The 26044-nt window shown below is 34.6% G+C and overlaps 1 protein-coding gene across 13 annotated transcripts in view; it reads right to left on the bottom strand.

Moving 5' to 3' along the window:
- Positions 1-681: 681 nt before the first annotated feature.
- EDEM3 (ER degradation enhancing alpha-mannosidase like protein 3) overlaps positions 682-26044 on the bottom strand; it is a 64911-nt gene continuing 39548 nt past the window's right edge. The window contains exons 14-22 of one of the 13 annotated variants that reach the window (XR_010114746.1): positions 22676-22841; positions 21966-22120; positions 20644-20797; positions 18412-18603; positions 16908-17073; positions 13069-13254; positions 4233-4661; positions 3564-3622; positions 682-2319 (exon numbers count right to left, since the gene is read on the bottom strand). Coding sequence is in view for 11 of the 13 variants with exons in the window: in XM_055233690.2 (XP_055089665.1) it covers positions 4252-4661; positions 11745-11792; positions 13069-13254; positions 16908-17073; positions 18412-18603; positions 20644-20800; positions 21966-22120; positions 22676-22841 (1480 nt within the window). In the remaining 2 variants the exon portion in view is untranslated. Of the gene's footprint in view, positions 4662-11744; positions 11793-13068; positions 13255-16907; positions 17074-18411; positions 18604-20643; positions 20801-21965; positions 22121-22675; positions 22842-26044 lie in introns of all 13 variants that reach the window. The other 12 variants (XR_010114745.1, XM_055233690.2, XM_055233691.2 and 9 more) reach the window with 12 other exon arrangements.

Genomic DNA, 26044 nt, shown 5'->3' with positions numbered 1-26044 from the left:
GGAAACTTACGAAAACACTGACATACACAAATAAGGAAATAGCAATTGCCTACAATCCAAGATAACCACTGTTAGTATTTTGGCTATTTAACTAGACCCTCACTCCATGATTTCCATCACTCTCTATCCCCTCACCATAATTTTTTCTTCATAAGCTCGTTGTCCTTTTTATTTACTACTTTATTTTCTATCTTCTTTACTACATTTTGTCCATTTGTCCACTACAACCCCAGGTCCTATAATAGTGCCTGGCATACAGAAGGCATGCACGCACTTAGTCTTTGTTGAATAAATGAGTCAATGTCATTATATATATATGTGTGTGTGTGTGTATATATAAAGTGTGTATGTATATATGTGTATGGAGAGAGTGAGCAAGCACTGGATCATACTTTATATACAATTCTAGAGTTTTATTCACTTAGCATTACCTTTGTGCATGCTACTGACTTGTTGAAAACCCTTCAGTGATTTCTTAGAACAAGGTCCAAAATCCTTACTTTAGCCCACAAGCTTGGGTTTCTACAGCCTAAAATGTCCCCAGAATTCACTCCCCTGAGGATAAAATGAAAGCTTAAAAAACAACAACAACAACAAAAAGGAAAACAGAGTGATAAACATCAAGACATAAAAGTATAAAGATATGCACAGTGACTCTAAAAATTCAAATTAAAACTAAACTGGAATATTTACATATTTTATTAAATCTTTACAATCAGTAATTATAATCAAATACACAATTATATACAGGATTATATACATTTTGCCCAGACTTTTACATCACAGTACATAGTTTCCCTTAGAAATATTGTATACATTTATCACCAAACAATAAAATCCAACAACAGTAGTGTTACAGCACCTGTTAGTACAGACATCTTTTTCATAAATTACATCATAAGAAAATATACGGCTGTAAATTGGGCTTTTAAAAATGTCTTTTATAAAATCTGAACATACAATATTTCATTCACAGAATGTTTTTTTTTCTATGTTCTGACTGAAGCCTTGTGCATAAAACGACCGGCTGGAATATTTACTAAATTCTACCCCCCTCTAAAATTATAAGCGGTATTTGAATTACTTATGCTGAGCTTTCTTCATGATGAATTTGGCATGGGGTTTGGGGAGAGAACAAATGTTGGCTTTATTATAAAAAGGTTGTGTGATGGTAATTTAAATTTTAAAAGCTTCTTGAGAGAGTAATTACATTAGTGAAGTTAAAATCAGAAAGTGTACAATTTTTCATTTTACTAATACTGTAAAGAAAAAGGGAGATGTATAATGCCAAGAGTTAATTTGTTCTGAAACAATTATACTCTTTTTGGAAGCCTATTGCAATTTAAGAAGAAAAAAGAAAACTTGCCTAACAAAGTATCCCATACCAAACGTATCTAGTAAATTACAATTCTTTCACACTTAAAACTTTATGGGAAAAGTATTGCAAATAAGGGCATATCATTTCAATGAACTTTTATATGCAGAAAAAAACTCTAGCTATTTTATTTTTAGTAGGTAAACAGGTTAAGTTTTAAAACTTGAAAATACCTGAATTAAGTACTTGCTCTAATATCTCTTAACTTTCAGCTAAAATCCTTACTTGATTCTAGATTTGTAAACATTATATAAATCTTTCTTAAACAATTTTATGGCTGTGGTGATCACTTCAGCTATATTTCTAAGCAGTCAACATTTAACTGAGGTAGACCAGATGTTTCTAAATTCGGGGTTTCATAGAATCCCCTGAATCTTTAGCAAGTTACTAAAATGTCTATAAAAGGTAACTAAAAAACAAAACACTAAAAAAAAAACAACTAATGCCTTTGGAATTTTTAATGAACTCAAAAACTACTTTGTGGCAGTATGTCAAGTAAGTAAATGAATGTAAAGTCAATTACAATGTCGGAGTTTTTTAGACGAACATTATATCCTCTTTTCTTAACTAGGGAAATATTGAGTATAATTCCTTCTAGGTATCAAGAAAAAGTGGTTAAATTTTTTCCTTTTCTTTTTTTAAGGATTTACTTCTCTAAACAAGTGAACAATTTGCTTCTAAGCGTCAATGAAAGGCAACACCTCCCTCTAATGGCCAAAGGAAGAGAGTGGCAGTAAGCTGGCTTTTCCAATGTGTCACACAATCCTTCATGCCATTAAGTTCTTCTTGTTGGAAAAGAAATTAGGTTGTTTTGATAACTTAGAAAAGTTAGTTTTAGACAACAATGACTTTCAGCTACAAATACAAAATCAAATCCATGTGTATAAGGCTTCTGTAGTCAATGTCTTAGAGGAACATCTGCTCATTTTCTCCAAGCCCCAGTCCTATAAATCAAGGCAAGTCAAGTAATTAAGCTTCAGCTATTTTGGCAGCTTTGCAATTAAAATGAACAAAGCACTATATCTATCCTTCCATATACTGTATATATTATAATTCTATCTTGTTACACCAAATCTCACATGCAGAGAGACTAACAATATCCATTTTGGTTTCAGGTATAATTAAAAGCCAATAGGGGTCTTGCATACTATTCTTTTTCCCCCTCCCCGAAGTGAATTCTCCATCAGATTTACTACTCCCTGACTCAATTATATTTACCTGGAATATCTGAATGCAGGTATTTATCCTCTCAGAAAAGAATATGTTTACCTGGGATCTAAACATACTGTACACGAATATACATAACTACAATACAGCACTGCTGTTTTTAACAGCTCCACTTATAGCTCATCAGTACCTCACAACCGTGTTTTAGGAAAAAGTTTTGTGTAATGTTATGGTAAAGAGAAGAAAATTACGTCTCTTAAATATTACTTTAGAACTGATTCAGGCAAGTTTAAAAAATAAATAAAATGAATAAAGCCATGATTTCAACTACAGGGCTGTCTACAGACATCAACAACAAAATTTAAAAATTTTTAAGACTTGTATGTGGCCAGCACCAGACTACTACAACAACAACAACAACAACAAAAAAAGAAAAAAAAAAAAGGCGGGGGTGGAATTCTCATTAAGCTATATGGCTATATGTAGTTGCTATTGTACTTTTTTTTTTTTAAACACAGGTCACCATAGACTAATTTTCAAGTCCATATCGGAAGGAATATCTGTTAAAAACAAAAACAAAAACCATGATTCAACAGAAAATGTGACAGACTACTTAGGTGCAACTTTAGAAACCTAAGTTTCAAAGGAGAAAAACAGTAGTTACTCCAGGAATTTTAAATCACTAACCACAGTTTTATCATGGCTCTGTAAGACAGAAAAATGGAACAAAATGTATACAGCTGTTGGCGATACGAGCCTTGTGGCTCAAATTGCATACCAAACATGGGATGGAGTAAGGCTGATGGCTAGAGGTAATCACCTCTAAGAGAAATGAACTGGAAAGGATTTATAATCTACCCTACAAGGATATAATGCTAGGTTCCATTTCAGAGTAGTCACAGCTTTCCCTACGGAAGGCCCAATGGGAGGTTCATATTGCAACATTATAGTTTCTCCCTTACTCCATTTTTCAGAAGTATTAAATAAGCAATCTCCACAATATATTATATGACCTTTTTACCTGGTCCCACTGATTAGTCTTTATGCAGAGAACTCACTGAGAAAGTACACTGGCTTCACCTTTGGTTTAAATAAAAAAGACATTGTTAAGAAGGAAAAAAAATCAAGTCATCTTGATCATTTGTCACTAAATGAAACAAGAGAAAGCGATGAGCACAGACTGTTTTCACCATAAATGCATTTGCTTCATAACCACTTAGGTCACTTAAGAGTGTTTTGTGAAGGCAGCATAATCAGAATGCCACAATATTCGGATGCATCTTCCCAAAAGAGCTTCTAACCCCCAAACCAAGAAAGGCGAGTTTCCTTTAATTAGAAGGCTACCAAACTCCTATTCCCCACTCCACTACTAAATGAATGTTGTTTCTTGTCTATCCAGAGACTACAGAAATCTGGTTCGCAGGAATGCTCAGTAATCTTTCCCTGGCCTGAGGTGTTGCAGGGTGGTGCAGTGCTGCATTTGAAGGGGGAACTGTGGATTTCCATTTTTGATGGGACAGTTTTAAACAAGGTCAATTCTAACACAGCATGCTCCAGATTCCTACGATAACTACGCCAGTCAGAACGTGGTTTTTCATCACCATACTTAAAGCCTCCCATTAGAAAGCCTACTTAGTATTAGGGTGTCTATTAACCACACACAGTTTACCTTTTCTTTTTAAATACCTACCAACAGATCGTTTAGCAAGTCATAGCTCATCCTTCTCCATCATTTCAAATGCTTCTATATCTTCATTCCAGTCTGCTAATATGGAGTCTATAGGCTGGACCTTTTTACCCCAGCTAACATTAGGATTGGAATCTTCCTCAGTTTCTGATTGTTCTTGAAGCTGGTTATCTAAATCTGTACATTCACCATTAAGATTTGTAGTCTCATGGTTTTCTGTGGGATTAGAAGTCTGTTCAGAAGGGGAAAGGCTTGCAGCATTGTCCGTATCTGCTGGAGATAATGATTCTGGGTGAGAGTCTAGAGAATTTTCCTCAGAAGACTCTTGATCAACCAAATCAACCTCCTGAGAACTTGATGAAATCTGTCCACCACTCTGATTCTGAGAATCATTTTCAGAGGATGGTTGTTCTTCATTTTCCATTTCAGGATCTGTATAAGAAAGAAACAAATCTCATGCTACTTCTCTAAAAAAATGTACTATTACACCTTCCAAAGCATATTGGTTTTTGCAAGAAGATGAAATAAAAAGTGAAAGAGAATCACGTTAATGCAGAATGGTGAGCATCAGCACTGAAATGAAGACTGTCTTTATGCAGTCACATTTTCCTATAGATTCACTGTGCAAAATGTGTCAGTGTTAGAAAATAAACGTTCTTCCAAATTGGAAGGAATGACAATAACTAAGACTGACATCAGTGGACATTAGTAAACCAAGAAGTACACTAACCATTAATAATATTAAAATATATAGAGATTTGCAATGTATGGCTAAAATGTATTAGATACCTAAAGCTTATGCATGAGAACATATTAAACAGAATCCATTTTAAACAGCATATATCATTGCTACATTTTTAAATAATATTCCTTTGAAAAGTGAAATTCCTACTCAGTAAGTCATAAAGATGCAGATAACATAGATTTTTTTGAATGACTAAGGGTATTAATGTGACTGATCAGAAATATTTTCACAAGACAAGAACTGAGATTATTTACAAAATTCTGTTATTTTAGGCCTATGAATTATAAGATATAGTCATTCTAAAATCCACTGGAAGGCTGAAGAATGAGTTAAACCTCTTATAATGAATATACAGTGAAACCACTAGAGGCATTTTATTTAGGGTTCCTACAAGAAATTGCTTAAATAGCATCGACGCCTACATGCTACATCCTGTTCAGTCTCTGCCTCTGTGATGCAGTCGGCCAGCAAATATCTTCCAAGTCATCATTTGCATAGTGCTAGGGATAAAATGAGGAGCAATACCAAATGCTATACCTGCCCTTACGGGTCTTATAGTCCAACGGGAGAAAAAGATATTATACAAATAATCACGGAAAATAAATAGAAAACTCACCTGTGACACGTTATGAAAGAGAGATAAGGATGTTGGATGCTCAAGTCCCTTATGCAAAATGACACAGTATTTACATACAACTGACACATATCCTCCCATGTATCATCTCTAGATTATTTTATAATCTCTCTATAAAATCATCTCTAGATTATTTTATAATACCTAATACAATGTAAATGTTATGCAAATCATTGGTATACTGTATTGTTTGGAGAATAATGACAAAAGATGTCTCTGTATATTCAATATAGATGCTTTCTTCTTCTTGAATATTTCCTATCCACGGTTGGTTGAATCCATGGGTGCAGAACCCACAGATACAGAGGGAGAACTGTAAGGAGATTTGAGAAGTTTCTTCAAAAAGTTCCTTCAGAAAGTGACACTTGAGCTGGGGTTTAAAGCATAAGATAATGTCAAAGAAGGGAGGGAAGAGGATTCATTTAAAAACCAGAAAAAAAAACAAAGGAAATGTAGACATGCAGGAAGGTGTGGGTGGGTACTGTTGGGGCACAGAAAACAATTCCCCAAAATATGGTGCTTCAGCGTGATGAATTCTCGGAAAACTGAAAGGTCTCAGAAATAAGCCTCAGAACCAAAATCTGTCTCTGACCTTCCCCTGCCTCCCTGTCTCTCTGATCCTCTTTCCTGAAGCAACTGGGGGGATTCTCTCTTGAATTTTCTTATCTAAGGAAGCTTCTTTCCAAATGAAATGCAGTTGTCTCAAGAATCCCTCCCTAGGACTCTCATCAAATAACGAGAAAAAAATGAGCCATCAGAGAAAGTAGAGACTAGGGGTCCTCACCACACCCAAACAGACTTTTCTTCTGTTCTTCTGAGGACAGCTGAGAGATTAACTGGGGGACTTTATCTAGACACTATGCAAAGAGAATCCTTTACCAATCATTGTCTGAGCATCGGACCTCTTCATTCCCTAGTATTCCTCTACCCTAAGAAGAGGGTATTTAAGCTTCAACCACCTGTCCCCTTTCATATTTTGCATGGCTCCTGTGCACACACGTACACATAATAAAATTATTATGCTTTTCTGTTGTTAACCTGTTGTTGTTGTTGTTTTTTTTTTACCAGGGGTGTCAACTGTAACCCTTTATGATGGGGAGGAAAGGGATCACCCCTTTCTGCCCATACAATGCATATATGTTCACCCTGATTAGGTGGGATTACTTGACTCTGAAAGTTTACATTCTTAGGGGTTTTTTTTTGGAGGGGAGGGTCAGCGGGGGGTGGATTGAGGAGTTCCACACAATCTCTGTCTTCTAAGCTGTGAAAAAGGTACAATTTAATTAGGCAATTAGGGAAACCAATGGTGCAGACCAAAGAAAGAAGGTAGCTGGCTACTTACAGCTTATTTATCCTAGGTTCCCTAAATTCAAGAGAGAACAAAAAAAAAATCTCCAAGTTTCTTTCTAGATTGTATTATTCCAGATTAGAAGGAGAGGAAAAGGCGTAGGGTTGTTTTACCTGGTAATGAAGATTGTGCTTGTGATCAAAAACTCTCCTGGAGTTACATATACAATATTATTTTGGAAATCTAGCTGATGTAATCGGACAAGAAAGTAGAATAATCAGTGTAAATATAGAAAAAGATCAAATTATTTGTATTTTCAGATTGTGATCGTACACTGTCAAAGCAACTTTAACAAAAAAATACTATTAGAATTGATAAAAAAAATTTGGTAAGAAGACTATGCAAATACCAATAACTCCTTTGTAGTAACAATAAATAGCTAAAAATATAATCATTAAACCTTTTCATAATAAAAATAAAGCTACAAAACACAGAATTAAATGTATTATAAAAGGTGTAAGACCCATATTGCTTAAATAAAATCATGAGAACATAAAACAAGATTTGATTAAATTTATAGGTATATTCTTAAATGAAAAGTCTTAATATTTAACATTTTCCTAATTTATATGTAAAGTATGCAATTATATAATTTCAAAATGAATCTCATTTGTACTTCTTGTTTTCATTTTAGAACCAGATACAATTTATCTAAAGTTTCTATGGAACAGCATATGTCAAAGAGAAGTCAAGAAATTCCAAGAATCAGTGAGGGGAGAGTTGCCCTATCAGATAATAAAATGTACTCAAAACAGCAAACTGTTTTATTATTGGCACAGGAATAAACAGATTAGTAGAAGAGAAGGGTAAGTCTAGAAGCAGATCCAACTATGCAAGAATATTTGATATGTAGCAAAAATGGTAGTTTAACTGAAGGAGAAATGAGTGGTTTGCTTCATAGATGGTATTTAGTAACTGACAACTCAATTGGAAAGACTCCTAACTTATATTTTAAAATTCCATATGATTTAGAGACCAAAATGTAAAAAATGGTAAAAATGCCAGAAGAATTTAGGAAAATATTATGTAAAAATAGGATGGAGTGATCTTCTGAAGTGAGACAGAAGACCCAGGAGCCTTAAAGGAATTAGTATTTCTGATTACATAAAAGTGTTATGAAAGTTACATAAACAAAGTGAAAAGATGACACATTGGGAAAATTGTGTGATGACATGTTGGGAAAATGTGTGTGTGTGTGTGTGTGTGTGTGTATGTGTAACCTCTGTCTCTATATGTGTGTCTTTTCTAGAAAATTTATAGAACCTCTATTTCTTTATGAGTATGTATGTAAATATAGGAAAAGAAATGCACACACACACAAACAGAGAGGTCCTATAAAATATCTAGAAAAGACACAGAATCTTATTTAAAGAAGGCAAAACACGAAACGTATGACTAGGCAATCCATAAAGAGAAAAAACAAAAAATATACCTATAAAGGGAAATATGCTGACTAAAATAGGAAGAAACATGTACTCTCATATCTTGCTGGAAGGGATGTGAATTGCTACAACCTTTTTTGGAATGCAACTTGCAACATCCATTAAAATGAAAAAGACCCATATCCTTTCTGCCAGCATTTCATTTTAGTAAATCTTAATATTCTAGAAAAAAGTATGCATATCTAAGAAGATACGTACAAGAATGTTACCTACACCATCGTATACAGTGGCAAAACAAAAACCTGGAAATAATTTGGATGCCTAATAGTGACATGGTTAAATAAATTGCAGCTTTCAAAAGAATAAGTTATGCTATCCTACTAGCTGGGAGGAATGTCTTTAATATAGCTTTAACTGTAAAAGGCAAGTTACTGAATGATACATATATTTAGAAATGTATAAAGCACTAAGAAGAATATAAAAGATTACACATCAAACTGTTAACAGTGGTTGGTTATCTCAGAAAGATGAGAGATTATTTAAAAGTTTTTAACACACTTCCGGATTGTTCAATTTGTTACAAGTTTAATTTTATAAAGTTTTTAGAAAGATACCAATAACTATTCTATGCAGCACTATAGGAAAGTCACCAGGGGCCAACTAAATTTAAATGCAGAGAAACAGAGAGACAGAGAGAGAGACAGAGAGAAGAACTTTGAAGAAGATGCCCATGGAAGAAAATATTTTGGTTTTCCCAAGCTGAAGGAGCTATAGAATCAGAAATAAAAGCAACAATCAGGAAAGTAAAAATGGCAGTTAGAGAACTACAAAAAGATAGAAGAGTTAAAGTCTGCCACATTGCTACAAATCTTGATCCTAAGGTGCCTGTTTTCACCAGTATGTGAGATCAAAGTCCTAAGAGCATAACAACCACAATATTAAATTCAGGAATGGTACATCAGAAACATAGAAAGAATGGAGAAAATCTCAAAATACAGAGAAACAAAATCAGTATGTTTTAATAATAAAAGAGGAAGTGAACCTTGGCAAAGACTTAGAGATTGGATGTTTTACAACCAATCATTCATTCATTCATTCATTCATTCATCTGTACATTAAATGTTTACTGAAAGCAAGGAATATAGAGATGAGAAGCAGCTAAGGAACTATTTAACTATCATAGTAGAACTGTATTAAAAGGACACCCTTAAATTTTACCTAGGAGAATAAGAAAAATTTCATAAAGAAGGTGGCATTTGAAATTTAGGATGTCTAAATGTTCTCAAAGAGGAAAAGGGCCATGGGGGAGGAAAAGGGATTGATGGGGAGCTTCTAGAAAAAGGGAAGAGATGGTGCAAATGTGAAAATGCATGAGAAAACATGTCTTGGATGGAGAAGGGAAGGTTAAGTATCAATTCTGCTAAGAAGAATGTTTCAGATGTTTCTCTCCAGGTAGAGTTCATCTGCATATGTACTAGATTTTTCTCCTAGGAATCAAATCCTTTCTAACAGCAACTTAAGGTGTGCAGTTCAGCTGTAGAACAGATTCACGCCAATCAAGTTCGGTAGGGGATAATCAGGAAAAGTGACCCTGCCTGACTTAGATCAGAGCATTGCAAATGATGGAACCTTTTTTTTTCTTTCCTCCATTTTCTCTGTCTGGCTCTTTACCAGATAGACACAAATACAGTAGCTTGAAAGCATTTGTCTAGAGCCCTTAAGGCACTATAGGCTTACACTCTAAGTTGCAAGCATGACAATGTATTGGAACTTAAAAATGCTGATGTTTTTTCCCTGTGAGAAATACTATTGAAAAAAGGAAATTTACTATTAATTGTAAACTGCTCCAGTTTGGACCTAAAGGTAACAAAACATTGCCTTTTCTTTGTGGGCACAGGGTTGGAATAATTAAGTACCTTCACAAACTGAAATTTTGGAAAAATGAAACGCTGAGAGATATGATACTGAAAATTCTGTTCAACAATAGACTGTGGATAGCTTAACTTTCAGAAGTGTCACAGGTTTGACCTAAGGAAGCAACATCACTTGATAAAATGCGAATGCTTTTTGGCTTCTAAATGTGTATTAAGATGACCAGAAAATTTCTGCTAGCAGAACAGTTTCAGATATGTCTATACTACTGGCATGGACTTATCAGAATAAGAAGACAGGAGTGAAGGCTTTTTAAGGGCTTCTATTTTCTGTATTAAATATGAAAAGGACTTCTTAATCAGCATTGTGTGACTTCATAAGGAAAAATATGTATTTGTGGAATGACATTTCTAGAAAAGGCAATCTGGAGAACATTTTATTGTTCAGATTTTAAGGATGTTGTTACTTAGTGTACTTATATAATCTGTTAACTAGTACCCGTGATGGTACAATATGGCCTGATACATAGCTGGGAGACAGAAAAGGGGTGCTTTATGAATCTTGTTCAGTATTTCTCAAAGTGTAGCTGAGGAAGCAGCTACAACACAATCACCTGGGATGTTTGTTTGAAGTTTCAGATTCTGATTCCCAATCATAAAGTCTGAATCAGAAAGTCTGACTGAATATTTGAAGCAGGACTCAGGAGCCAACATTTTTAACAAGTATATCTGTTGATTCTGATGCAGGGGAGAAACACTGATGTATGTAGTAATGGTATAGGACAAATGATAACCGCTACAGACTGTGTAGCTTCTTAGGATATCCTAAGTGAATACATTTGTTGATTTCATAACACTATTATCACTGATTTCTGTTACATTAATAAACAATTAGACTGTATTTTGTTGCTAATTAATATAGCTGTACAGTTCTATAAAGAGCTATTACACAACAAGGGGGCTTTTCAATACTTTTATCAAAAGATCACTCTATAACAATCACAGTTCAATAAATTTATAGACTAAACTTTTCAAAAAATATCTTTTAAATAATGCGTTTTAATGCAAGGTCCTTAAGGGGATACTGTTCACCAAGAATTTTTATTTTCTGGGAGAATTAATCATGTCTCATACCCTTTCTCTGGTATAGGAAGCACATGCTTTACCATAATCCTGTAGTCCTAACCCATGTACCATACATACACAGGAGCTTTTAAAACAAGTCAATACTTTAAATATTTTACATTGTGTTCAAATAAAAAGTGATAAAAGTAATAAATACTAAAACAACAATGCCTTTGTTAGAGTGACTCTTGTATGGACATAGACATAGAATTCATCTATTATATGGGATGTATAATTATTAGAATTTGTTATGACGGGATCAATTAAAAATTATGTGACTGCTGACTAGACATGAAAATAATCTAATTATGTTACACAAGATATTATCATGGTATCCACTGAAACAAAATTATATATGTATTTGTGTGTGTGTGTATATAATTTAAGGCTTGTTAATGCAAGATACTTACTACTATTAATAATGTAGCTTGGAATCATTTTACCTTTTAATATTGCTGCTGAAATTCCAGTGGTAGCACAAAATAGGGGGAAAAAAAGCAAATGCATTAAAGAGTTACATGAAATAATAAAGAGTTACAAGAAATAATAATTTGCCTATGTTAGATGTGCCTAAATGCATATATGTAAGCAAAAAGATCTGAGTTTAGAAAAGGGCCTAGGAAAAAAATAGAGGATTTAAGATTAGAAAACCTTTGTATTCTGTTCTGTTTCCATTTATACATTGTTATATACAAACAACCTACTTGCCCACTCCATTGCTCATAAATAATTGACATTTCAAAGAATCTCAAAGAAGAATAAAGCAATACAAGAAGACAAAATTAGGCTAGCATGATTATGCTAGCATGATTATCACCGAACATTTTTTTTTTAAATGTCCCACTTGGAAGTCACATTGAATTGAATCAGTTTCCTACATATCTGTCAAACACCCCAGGGGATGTAACAACCCTGTACTATTATGCAACTTCATCTGTTTAAGGGTATGGGAGAACTTTAGCTCTCTCTTCAGGTCTCTCCAGCAGACGGGAAAGACTGCTACCACAAGCAAGATCTGAAGGCTCACATTGCCTCATTTCTCCTCTATCCCTGGGTGTGAAACTATGTAAGAATACTAGTAAGGCCTTGCATGTATATTGTAATTTGGGTTTCAAAGAGATTTCAAATTACTAACAAACATTTTGGCCTATAGAGGACTATCTACTCTCATAAATTAAGACATACTATCTTGTTTTTCAGAAACAGCCATTTGTAACTCTTATATCCATGTGATAAACTTAGATCTCATTGGGAAGAAGCTGCTAGATTTCTATTGCCTTCACCAAGACAGCAGTCATTTGATTATAGGTGGCCTGTTGAGACCAACTACTATGATATTGTATACAACATTCTATATATGTCTTCTTATTCATTATAAAAGACATGTAAGATGTAGTATCAGTGAAATCAAATGGTGAACATTTCCGGATGTTAAAATGGCTTTCCTGAAGTAGTCTCTTGTATTTTTATCACCTGAACAGACTCATGGCAAAAATTACAAATTACACTTAAAAACGTACGTCTAAAAACATTCTAACTCAGAAAACAAAGCAAAATAAATGTTTTATTATTCTTATTTCCAAAAGAAAAATATATTTTGAAATTATTTTCTATAAGTTTTACTTGTTTTCCCAGTGAACCCCCAAAAAAAATTTTTTGTGACTCATTCTTGTTATCAAACTAGCAAAATTAATACTAAGCTGCATAAAAAAACAAATGGTATTTTACTCTTACCTCGATCTTTTGCTTTATCAGAAAGGAGCACTTCTACCTCCTCATATTCCCGGATGGCATCCAGTATGATACTTCCTTCTTTGCTGAATAAGAACAGCATGGGGATCTTGATGTCATCCGTATCCTTTCCATCACCTGCCATCTGGAACAGAGGGGCAGTATCACTGCTGCTCCCCTCATTGTCATCTAGCCAGAAAATAAATACAGCAAACATCAAAACATCCAGCCATTAAAAAGATCTATCTACTAATTGTTACTGAATTTTTACAATGACAGAATTAATTTTATGTATCAAGAACCATAAAAACCAACATAATTTTTGGACCCACTAATTCTCATAGAAATGTATCCAAAAGAAATAATTCAAAAGAAGCAAAAAGCCCTATGCCCAAATAATTTTACTAGACTATTTATAATTGTAAACAACTGTATATCATTATAAAGTAAATTATAATGACCTACTTGATAGGACACACAGAATAATAACACATTTAAAAAGTAGAATACAAAATTCTATGATTATGACTATAAAAATCTCATATGCTTATGGTAAAGCCTAGAAATGAAAAAAATCAATGACTTGGATTACAGTGATAGAACTATGAATGAATTTTATTGTTGAAAATTTCCACTACTGGTATGATTACATTGTTTTACCAAACTAAAAATGGACATTTCTTTTTTATATAATGCACACGAAGAATAGTTATGACTATAGTGCTTCTTCCTCTGTAAGCTAAACTAAACAGTATTGCTATTTTGCGTTGGTTAAATAATAGTAGTAGAACTATTAATAGTAGTAGTACCAGCAACATGCTGTTTTACTGGAGATGACAATCACGACCACCTCCAACTCGCATGCCAATCTCCCAGAAGAAACTGTCTGTCCTGTCTCAGGGTGCTCACTCTCATAGGTCCTGCTAAGTGCAGAATGTATGACCCATCCTCTTAGTAATAACTGATTAGACAAAAGATGGCTACCTGATCCTGAGTCTCTCTGGGGGACCTGGAACTGGCACACAGAAAGACTGTTTCAGTTAGCAGGGGGTAGGTAATAGTCCAGTTAAATGACACAGACTTAGGGGCTGAGGCTGCAAACTAGAATGGCCGTTTTGGAACTGATGAACAAAGAGAGACCAGGCTGGTGAGAAGCTGGAAAATGAAGCAGAATTGCAAAGAGAAGCAGGGAAGAAAAGTTCAGAAGGACCCAGAGGTAGAGATATAGAGAGAAAAGTGAAAAACATTCACTATCATGGATCCTGGTGATTTTTAGTTCCCACTTCTACCTCCTGGTGAATCCTAGTTGTATTTGTACTATTTAATTCATTGAAAATAATCCATTTCCGTGTAGTGAAAAAACCTCCCTTCTTAAACCAACGTAATTATCTCCTGCAGTCACATGATTTCTAAGATAATTCGTACTTCCAACCCTTGCAACAAAAAACAGCTAATTCCTAATTTATTCATTTATATACAATTAAAACATAAAAACAAAATGCTTTGTCAGAAACAAAAAACTTAGGAGAAAGAAGTCAACACAAGAAAGTTTCTCATTAAAAATTAAATTTTTGGCTGGGCGTGGTGGCTCATGGCTGTAATCCCAGCACTTTTGGGGGCCAAGGCAGACCACTTGAGGCCATGAGTTTGAGACCAGCCTGGCCAACATGGCAAAACCCCTTCTCTACTAAAAATACAAAAATTAGCCAGGTGTGGTGGCGCGCGCCTGTAATCCCAGCTACTCAGGAGGCTGAGGCACAAGACCTACTTAAACCTAGAGGTGGAGGTTGTAGTGAGCCAAGATCATGCCACTGCACTCTAGCCTGGGTGAGAAAGCAAGACTCTGTCTCCAAAAAAAAAAAAAAAAAAAAAAATTCTGAGAGTAAGGATCATCATCTCTTATTTATTTATCCACAGAACCCAGTATAGCATTTTCCAACTAATAGCTACCAAAAAAAACATTTGACAGGCCGGGCTTGGTTGCTCACGCCTATAATCCCAGCACTGTGGGAGGCCAAGGCAGGTGGAACACCTGAGGTCAAGTGTTCAAGACCAGCCTGGCCAACATGGAGAAATCCCGTCTCTACTAAAAAGAAAAAAAAATACAAAAATTAGCCGGGCGTAGTGGCAGGCACCTGTAATCCCAGCTACTTGGGAGACTGAGGCAGGGAGAATTGCTTGAACCTGGGAGATGGAGGTTGCAGTGAGCTGAGATCATGCCACTGCATTCCAGCCTGGGCGACAGAGCAAGACTCCATCTCAAAACAAACAAAACAAAAATTGACAATTATTGCATACTATAGAAGATCATGAGAATTAGACTTCACTGAAAAATATCAAAAACCAAAATACCACACAAAGAAATATTTTTAAACATTAATGCATAAATTCTACACTTCATACTTTACATTTTCATTTTGAAGTCTTGGTAAGAAATGTTCAAAATGATAGTGATGGTTAATATACTAAATTCTGCAATAAAACTAATCTAAGTGTGGGAAATACCCAAGGATAAAGAGGATGATTTAAGTCAGGGGTAGGCAAATTTCTTCTGTAACTGGCTAGATGATGAATAAATATTTCAGGCTTTGCAGTTCTCTCCTGTAAGTACTCAACTCCATCACTGCAGTTCAAAGCAGTCATAGACAATACACAAACAAATTGGATGACTGTGTCCCAATAAAACCTTTATTTACAAAAATGGGCAATGAGCTGGATTTGGCCTATAGTCTTGTAGTTTGCCAACTGCTGATTTAAGTCATTAAACAGGACTTCTCCTAATGTTTATTAATAAAATTTATGCATCCATTAAATCAACATAATAAGTGTTAATATTCTATTTTACCTCAACCATTTTTTTTTTATTTACCTTAACTATTGGGTGGCGGGGAAGGGGGGGAATCCAAAATGGATTTCCGTGTGAGAGAAGCTGTACAAAAGAACTCACAATCAGCATATGACCCCAGGTCTTTCAGTTCTTTCTGAATGTAAACTCCTATTTACTTTAAAACAGAAAAATTTATATTTCCCCTGATAGTCATGGCCTATTTATCATGATATAAGTGATTGTCTATGAAAGATAAAAAAGTAAAACCCACTAGTTGGTACATATAGGTAAGATGATTTAAAGGTGGTAATTTGTCATTTCAGTGGAAAAAGATCCAAGGGGATAAAGATCTGCTAGCAATACTGTAAACATTGTTATAGTAGTACTTATCCTATGTCTGCTATTATGCCAAGAAATTTTATATATATTATCTTTAAACCTTACAACCACCTGAAATATATTTATTATCACTTCCACTGGAGCTCAAAAAATATTCTACTATCAAATCAAAAAATATTCTACTATTTAATCTACAGATTAAAAAACTGAAGCTAGGCCAAGGTTACACTGCAATTTTGTGGTAGAGCCAGGAACTGTACTCTCATGTGTCTGCCTCCAAAGCCTGCATCTTTGTGGAGTAATGGAAATTTTCAATGGCTCCCCACTAGAGGTGGCACAGTGTAATTCTTGCCCTTCGGGGGTTATGGATCTCAAGGGCACCTTTTCTTATTCATGGTACTGAATTCTTTTACCACTCAGTCCTACCCCACCCTCACACCTAACCCCAAGTATTTTCACTGCCAATAATATACTGAAACTCGAATCTAGACTTTTAAAAAAGATGTTCGATATCTAGAAATTAAAAGTCATTGGATTACCTATCCTTTATGTTGTCTAGGTGAGGTAAAAAAAAAAATATGACAAACTCTTTGATAAAATTTTAGAAAATAAAAGGAAAAAAATCCTAAAAATTGTCTCCCCTTCAGTCAACACAATGACATGGATGATTACTTACCAATAACAATGCCACCAATGGCTCCAGCATTCTGGATGTTGCGTGCCTTTTCTGCAAACATGCACTGTCCTCTTTGTATCAATGCGATTTTTCCCATCACTGCCTCTGGGTTAGTAAGCTCTGAACAACCATTGTATGGTTTACTGCTTGCAACAAATCCTCTTGTCTGTCAGAAATAAAAGGAACTTAAATACTTTAATCTTCTCAAATGGCAATCAAGTCATTAAACCTGAATATCTAGAGTTTTAAGAGAACTAGAACTCATTTCTTTTCTAATGATAACATATCTAACATACATTCAGCATAAAATTTTGTCTTAAACATTTTGCATATTACAGTACTCAACCAATATTTCTAGTGTGCTTTGCAGTTTATAGAACATTTTTATATAAACTACAAAATCTGTTATTTATAATGACCCTGAGCAAAACAATATAAACATTTCCCTTTCACATATGGGGAAATTGAGACTCAGGTTACCTAATTTGCTCACAATGTTAACACAATGTTTTTAAGTGGTAGTGTTGGGATCTGTAGGCAGATTCACTACATTTACAATAGCTGGGAACCAATTTGAAATGATCATTGGTAACAAGAAAAGTTTTTGAAAGAGGGGAAAAAAATGGACTTAGTCTATATGAATCTGCAAGCAGTTCTTTTTACCAGAAAAATTAAATCCACCAAGGAACTAATTTTTTAAACACGTTACTATAAAGATGTTTTAATATCCCTCACTCTCCTAAAATGTAAATTCCATAAGGGCATGGATCTTCATCGGTTTTGTAAACTGATACAGCAAGCAGTGCACAGAATATAGTAGACACTCAATCAACAGTTGAAGGAATCAATCAATCTATATAGCCTCTACATAGTTTAAAACACACATGAGAAAAAAGTCTAAATTAGCAGTATTAGAGTGAAAAGAGCATTGGCTTTAGATTGTCATGATACTTGGGCTCTGGTCCCAGCTCTGCAATCAGTTAGATAACCTTGTGAATTGTTTAGTTATGTAAGTCTTTGTTTTCTACGTTATAACTATGTTATAACTATAGAGGATGGACTAGCTTAATGATCTTCAAAGTTTGCCCAGTGGAACCTCAGGGTCCCAGGCTTTCTCCAGTCACTTGAGCCAGAGCTTCTGTGCTTTTAGCTGTTTTTTACATTGAGCTCTTGGTTTAGACTTTTGTTCAAAGAAAGGTTCTAGTGCTCTTAGAAAGTCTGAAAACCATTTTTAGATCAATTACGGGTACTAAATTAGAGAAGAGACCAAGAAATTGAACAGAACCTGAATAATACTTTAGTTAAAATTCTATAAGCATATTATATACATAAATTATGACTCAAAGTTTTCAAGACATGCTTTTACTTTACTTAAATCCAGGAGATTGACTATTTCAGTTTTTTAAATAAATTAAAACTACTAAATTAGAGAAGAGACTAAGAAATAAGGCAATACTTAATATTTTAAATTCAGTTTCAACAACTATATTTTAAGTATACATACCTCTTTATGTTTAGACAGATCCAGCCCAAACTGAGCTGGTCCAGCAGTCAATACTACCCTGCCGAAAAATGGGTGGGAAACAATTTGTACAGCTCGTGGAGGCAGCTGCTGTTCTTTTTGTTGCTGACTTGACAATTCAATCATCTCCTGCATGAACCTCAACCCATCTTCAGCGTCAATTGAACTAGCAGCCTATGAAAAAAACAAATTCATTTTATCCTTCCTTTCTGGAAACTTCCACCAATTTTTTGATTTCCTAAAGACACTGTACTATAGTATTCTACTCTACAACTTCTTCTTTCACTTTAGGTCACCACCAAGTATTCATGACCTTATTTGTACTCAAAAATAATACTTTCAGAAATAGTATTTCTGAAAATAACTTATCTGTATTTTTTTTATCAATGTCACTTTCGCTATTCTATAAACCACTTTCGATTCAGATTGAGAACTGGACTTCTAGCAAATGCTCAAATGCACACTTTGCTTATTTTCCCCACTGGCTTTCCCTCTGAAGAAATACACCTCATACCTGACCCACACTTTCCCTCCTTGAAATAGTAAACAACCAGATTCAATTTGATTCAAAACATATCTGTCAAGCACTTATTCCATCTCAGCACTTGCCTAGGCTTTGGAGAGACAGTCCTTTAAGAAGTTTGTGTCTGGAGGAGAAAGACATGTAAAGTTAGCTATGATAAAACTTCTCAAGTGGTAAAGTGGAAAAGGAGCACAGATGAGGGAACAACTGATTCTGCTTGTGTATACCTGGGAAAGATTTAGAATGACACTTGAATTGAGTCTTAACAGGCGGAAAGTTGAAGAATGACTGACTATAATAGAAAAAAATAAGATGATTCCTGATACTTTACAGGAAAAACCAACAAGACATCATAGAAGTTAGAGGATGGAAAAGGATAAGAGGAACTGGGAGAGAAGAAGAGTTCAAACCTATCCTGAAATTTCCAGCTTTGATGACTTAATGATGATAGGTTTTACTGACATGGAGAGCCAAAGAAGGAAACAGAGGTTGAGGTGAGGGTAGACAGAGAGTAAACAAGAAAGAGATAATTCAAGTTTGGACAGATTGAGATTGAGATGCAAGATGTATGAGAGGTAGATGAAAGTTGAATTTAATAGTAAAGTTAGGAATCAGGATTCACATACACAGCTAAGAAGTCATATGTATAAAGATGATAGCTAAGCTTGTAGAAATAGGTGAGACTGTTGAAGAAGAGTATATAGAGAAAAGAATATCATCCAGATTCTTGGAAACTGTTTACATTGAGTGGTTGTGCCAAGGAGAGCTACAAAGCAATAAACAGTGAAGTAGAAAAAGAACTTTGTTTCTGAAATATCCTGGGAAGCCAAGAAGGGAAAATGTTTTATGAAGGGTTCAGCCAATAGTTACAGAAAAGTTAAATCCCATAAGGATTAAGAGGCCACTTGGCAGTAATTATGTCATTGGCAGCCTAAGAAAAAGCAATGTCACAAGAGATGTCACTCCCACTGGGTGCAAATAAAATATAAGGAAGAAGGAAGAATACTCTTAAAAGAAGGAAGGATGTGGCAAGAATATGGATGAGATGAAAACTTGAGGGTGTGATCAAGTTGTGGGAGAGTTGAATTTCAGATTAAGGGATACCTGAATATGGTTCTAGGTTAAAAATTATTCAGCAAACTATGTGGTTTTCTCAGAATCAATACACTAATAAGGTAAATAATTTAAAGACTTCGTGTTATAAAAACTTTCAAAGTAAAAATCAATAAAAATTTCTCAAAAAGACATGTTATTTTTCCTAGGCACAGACAAATAAATGCCTGTGATGAACAAAATACTTAAGATTCAGTAGCTCTTTGGAGACTAAAATGATGTAAAACATGGAGATATGAATATTAAAACTAATTACTAGCTTTTGAAGTTATGTTGTAAATAGAAGTAATGGGAAAGCCAATGGACTGAGAAACAGAAAACTTAGAGTCCTGCATTTGATTATATTAACTTCAGCAAATTACCCAACCTATCTCTGATTTATTTAATTGATTTCTACTTTAAAGGAGTTGAATTAGATGACTTTCCAAGATACTTTCAAGTCCTAAAATTCTCATTCTCTCACTTTAAACAATATATTTAAAGTGTTTAGAAAGTTGAAATCCATTATCTTATTAAAGCTAATGAGACCAAAGAAAGCAGGGCAGAGACGGTATCTAATTAGTGTAGCAATGTCTTACTTGGATTGCATGTTGGACCAACTGGACTCTCCCATCTTTGAGGTGAATCAAACTCACCCCCATCTTCTTCAGGATTTCTAAATGCTCAGGGTTAGTGGCCATGAAATCTCTGGCTCTCAGAGGGGGTTTAGCTCCACTCCTGAAACTCTCCTCTCTGCTAAAAGTAATTACAGGCAAGGCTTAAAAAACTATAAATTAAAATTGACAAAAAACACATGTCAAATAAAAATAATGTTACTCGCAAAATTGCTAGTTTTAGAACTAGTGAAACTGGAATAACTAGAAACAAGTATTTTCTTATATATAATTTAGGTTAACAAGTGGTATAGCTTTCAAATATAACATTTTCTAGTTATAAAAGTATGTATATTATCTATATAAGGCAGTATTAGTCAAGAGAACTATAACTAAAGGTACAGAACAAGTTTGCTTGGGGATTTGTTACTATTGATGTTATCCTTTAAAAACACAGATTTTTCTCCCAATATTTCAAAAGCAAATCAACACTTGCATCAGTGAATAATAACACTTATGTAAAAATAATTTTTAAAAAGTCCTTGTAATGGCCTTTCTAATATAACTACTCATCAGAAAATGAACTCATTAAGCCAATTTTAACAAGCAAGAATAAGTACTCCCTCAAAAAATCAAATCCCAACAAACAAAATACCTGTATTTTCACTACACAGAAACTATAGACAAAAGGAAATTTTTTTTTTTTTTTTTTGAAACGGAGTTTTGCTCTTGTCACCCAGGCTGGGGTGCAATGGCGTGATCTTGGCTCACCACAACCTCCACCTCCTGGGTTCAAGCGATTCTACTGCCTCAGCTTCCCGAGTAGCTGGGATTACAGGTGCCTGCCACCATGCCTGGCTAATTTTTTGTATTTTTAGTAGAGACAGAGTTTCACTATGTTGGCCAGGCTGGTCTCGAACTCCTGACCTCAGGTGATCCACCTGCCTCAGCCCCCCAACATCCTCAGATTACAGGCGTGAGCTACCATGCCTGGCTAGAAAATATTCGATGAAACTATTCCATGAAAAATGAGTTATGGAAGTTAAAAACTGTTACATGCTGCCCACTATTATTACTTTAGTTCATAAAATAAAAGATACATTGAAACTTTCCAAAATAATAAAAAAGTGTACTGCAAAATAAGCTTTACTATCTAAATTTACTACTAATTTTTATTTTAACCAGTGATAGCTACATATCTCTTCAGCCTATGTCAGTGTCTTCTTGGCTGTTGATACGTGCTAAGTTCTCTGTCATTTACTAAGAAACAACTTTGATATTAGAAAATATAAAATAATACATCTTACACTCTGATGATGCCTCTAGGACAGCTCTTATCCACCACATTTTTCAAGGGCTCACGAATACTTTGAGCATACAATGGGTCATTAGGGAAGAGGATCTGAGTATTTGGACAAGTCCAATCAAAGTTACTGTCATCCAGTTCTGTATATTCCGAGGTCTACAAGATAAAAACATTTTATGTAAATAGAAATAATTATTTTACTTAACATATATACATATATATTCTTTTGAGAAGGAATCTCACTCTGTCGCCCAGGCTGGAGTGCAGTGGTGCAATCTCCACTCACTGTAAGCTCCGTCTCCTGGGTTCACGCCATTCTCCTGCCTCAGCCTTCTGAGTAGCTGGGACTACAGGCACCCACCACCACGCCCGGCTAATTTTTTGTATATTTAGTAGAGACGGGGTTTCACCATGTTAGCCAGGATCCTGACCTCGTGATCCACCTACTTTGGCCTCCCAGAGTGCTGGGACTACAGGCCTGAGCCACCGCACCCAGCCTACTTAACATAATTTTTAAAAGGAAACAGTTAATGAAATATGTAAGTGTATACAGGATGTAATAAAAGAAAAAAAAATAAGAAAATGTATATATTTAGTTTCTTCTTACTATACATATATTTATTGAATTCTAGTCATGGATTACTTTTCACTTGGAAAAATAAAACATATAGAAATAAAAAAGAGAATAAGACATTTAATTTAAAAACTCACTGTGTTCTTTTTAGAGATGCTTTGATTTGTAGTAGAGAGCCAAAGAGGTAACAGATGAGCTTCTGTTGTAAAGATGTAATCTTCTATGTCAAAAATAATGTCTTCTTTATCAGCAAATAACAGGTAAAGATATTTAAACATTTCGGCCAAGAAGAAAGAATCCATTCTAAAATAAAAAGTCACAAATAAATACAAGTAGATAAAAATAATTTAAATGCCAACTATATGAAAGCCATAGAGTCAAGTTTAGTAATCCTATCTACACCAACTTAGATGTTCAAAGAACTATAGAATGTATCAATCTACCAGGGGCAGAATAACCTTGACTCCAAGTACATTCCATGTTAATGAAAAAGACCAGAGGAGTTGTCTACCACATTGATACACTTAATCTTGTGAATAATGCAGACAAGATTTTTCTATAGGCATTTCAATGAGGGAAAGTTCTCCATTGCTTCTATAGAGAATCAACAGCAGGGAGGTAACTGATAAATTTTACTAGTGAGAATCATGTAAGAATCTTCAACTAAATTAAAGAGCTGGAAAAAGTCACACAAATTTGATGGAATTTATTATGTAGCTATTTAAGTGATTTAAAAAGAAGGCTTTAAACATGAAGAAATTACTGCATGTAATTTCCTGGCCAGCATGGTGAAACTCTGTCTCTACTAAAAATACAAAAATTAGCCGGGTGTGGTGCCAGGCACCAGTAATACCAGCTACTCAGGAGGTTGCAGCAGGAGAATTGCTTGAACCCAGAAGATGGAGATTGCAGTGAGCCGAATGCAGTATCACTGCACTCCAGCCTAGGTGACAGAGCAAGACTCTGACTCAAAAAAAGAAAAAAAAAGTTACATGAAAAAAGTACAATGCAAAGTCACATGGGCTACCATCATAAAATTCTAAATATTTATTTACCTGTTAAGAAGGGAATGTGGAGAAATAAAGACGGTAAAACTATATGTGTTTTTACAAATGATTTAATGTTACAATGTTTTAACAACAATTTAAGAAAAGTTTAAATTAAAAGTGTCAGGAAAAAAGCATAGCTGGTAGATGGAGTCATAGTCACATCAAATTTAATTCACTACTCCCCAAAGCATCGTAGGTTTTGGAAGTAATAAACAACTTCTAGCTTACTGGACAAGTTGCACAATTTCATACCTCTGGCCAACCACAATTCCTGGCACATAGTAGGCAGTCAATAAATGTTTACTAAATTAAATGCAAGTTTAAACAGTGTGATTAAAGAATGAGCTGGAGAGGGAGTAGAACAAAGAAGTAAAGAACATGGGCTTTGGAAATAGAAAGATCTTCCACTAATTAGTTCTGTCACTATGGGGATATTATGTAAGGACTATGAGCTTCAGTTTATTCTTCTGTAAAAGGAATATAACAACACACTCAAGACATTGGTGTGAAGACTGAGATATTAAATGTCAATTATTTAGCATAGCACCTGGCATACATATGAGATTGAAACTACAGCTATCATTTTTCCTACATATATATGATTTTTTATTTTGGAACAAAAACTCACCTGAAATGTTTCAAAACATTTTTAGCCATTTTGGATATTAATCTTTTTAGACAATATAAAAACACTTTCCTGTTTATCTGCAATACACTTATCATAATTTAACCTTTTCTGATGGACTGACAGTTATTACATGAGCAAATGCTATCTTGAGAACTGCAGACAGATGAGCAGGATACTGATAATTGGCAAATACTAGAATAGACAATTTGTAAATATTTAGAAAAGAACAAGGCATGGTAAGATAACTACAATATGAATTGAGCAAAGCTAGCAAGTTCAGCATCAGATCATATGATCTATTTTATATTTTAAAATCATAAACATACATAAATAAAAATACACAGGCATTAAAAATGTCTGGAAGCCTTTATAAAACTGCTAACAGTGGTAATCTTATGCAGTTAGGGGACAGTGTCTTAGCAAATATTTTCCTATTATTTTTGCCATTTACATTCTTTTTAGTAATTATGATTAGGAAAATACAGATATTTCCATTGTGAAAAGTATGTGTGTATGTCTGTGTCTGTGTAGATGATGGTAACCTGGAGGACAGTGATAGTGCTTAGATCTATAGGGTAATAAACCACCACATGCAAAGAGCCTGTAACTGAAAGCTCCTGAGTGCAATGCCACAAGGCACTGGTTGTGGTCCAACCAAAAGTTCTTCCTAACAGTTTGGATGAAAAAAATGTAAGGCATGCTTATCTAAACTATAGATCATTGAAAACTGGTAGTTTAGCTAATGAGATTCAACCTCTAGACCAAAATCTAGAAACAAAACAAAAAACGAAATTTTGCTGAGTTAAGTATAAAAGTGCAAAGTTTACACTAAAAAAAAGAAAACTTGGCTGCTCAAAGGCAGGGTGGAGAACACTCATTTGTCAGCACACTTTACAGTTAAGTATGTGAAACTAGTTGATCACAAGCTCACTGTGAGCTGAACATAATAAAGCTCCTAAAAAATCTAAAGCACATCTAATAACAATATGATGAAGAATGGTAGTTCTCAACCTTTAGTTTGGCTAAATACATCTGAGAGGCGCAACGATCCCCTGAGGAACAGTGAGTCAATGAAGCAGTGGTCTTCAACTGGATAGAGGGTGGAAACTCATCAGCCTCATAGAACATTAGTGACCCTTTGTCTGAATACAGACAGTTATGGTGCTGTTGTGCCAGACACATCTTGAGTATGGTTAATTCTGGATATGATATTTTAAGAGTTATTGTATATACTGGAATGCAATCAGAATGGGGCAATGTCAGTCATAAGAGGTCCAGAAACAATGTCACAAAAGGAGCATTTGGTGGGGAAAAAAAAGAAGGATGTTACACTTTGAAAAATGGAACTCTAAACAGTAAATCATGCCTTCCTCTGTAATTCTTCAGCTTGTTACCTCTTTTGTATTTTAGAACATATCACATGGTTGTGATTATTTCTTTACACACCTATCTTATTCACAAGTCATGGGAGTGCAGGGACTGGTTCTATTTTATCTTTCTACCCCACACTTAAGTGCAGTGGCTGGCATACAGTAGGTGCTTAATTATTGTTCTTTAATGAATTGCCAGTATAACATCATTGTCAAGAGCCAATCTGCCTAGATTAGAATTCTGATTTAATCTTACTAACTGTGTGACCTTAGGCAAGTTCCCTAACTTCTCTTTCCCTTGGTTTCTTCACCTTTAAAATGAAGACTATAATAGTACACTTCAGAAAGCTGTTGTAAGGATCAGATTAGTTAAACACATAAAATGCTTAGAAGACTGTCTGGAGTGCAGGAAACAGTCAATAAATGTTCCAGGCAAATACACAAGGTATCTGCTTTTAT

This window comes from Symphalangus syndactylus, chromosome 19, assembly GCF_028878055.3.
Source record: "Symphalangus syndactylus isolate Jambi chromosome 19, NHGRI_mSymSyn1-v2.1_pri, whole genome shotgun sequence".
NCBI classification, from domain to species: Eukaryota; Metazoa; Chordata; class Mammalia; order Primates; family Hylobatidae; genus Symphalangus; species Symphalangus syndactylus.
The sequence above is the reverse complement of the archived record's forward strand: the minus strand, read 5'-3'. Positions and strand labels throughout refer to the sequence as shown.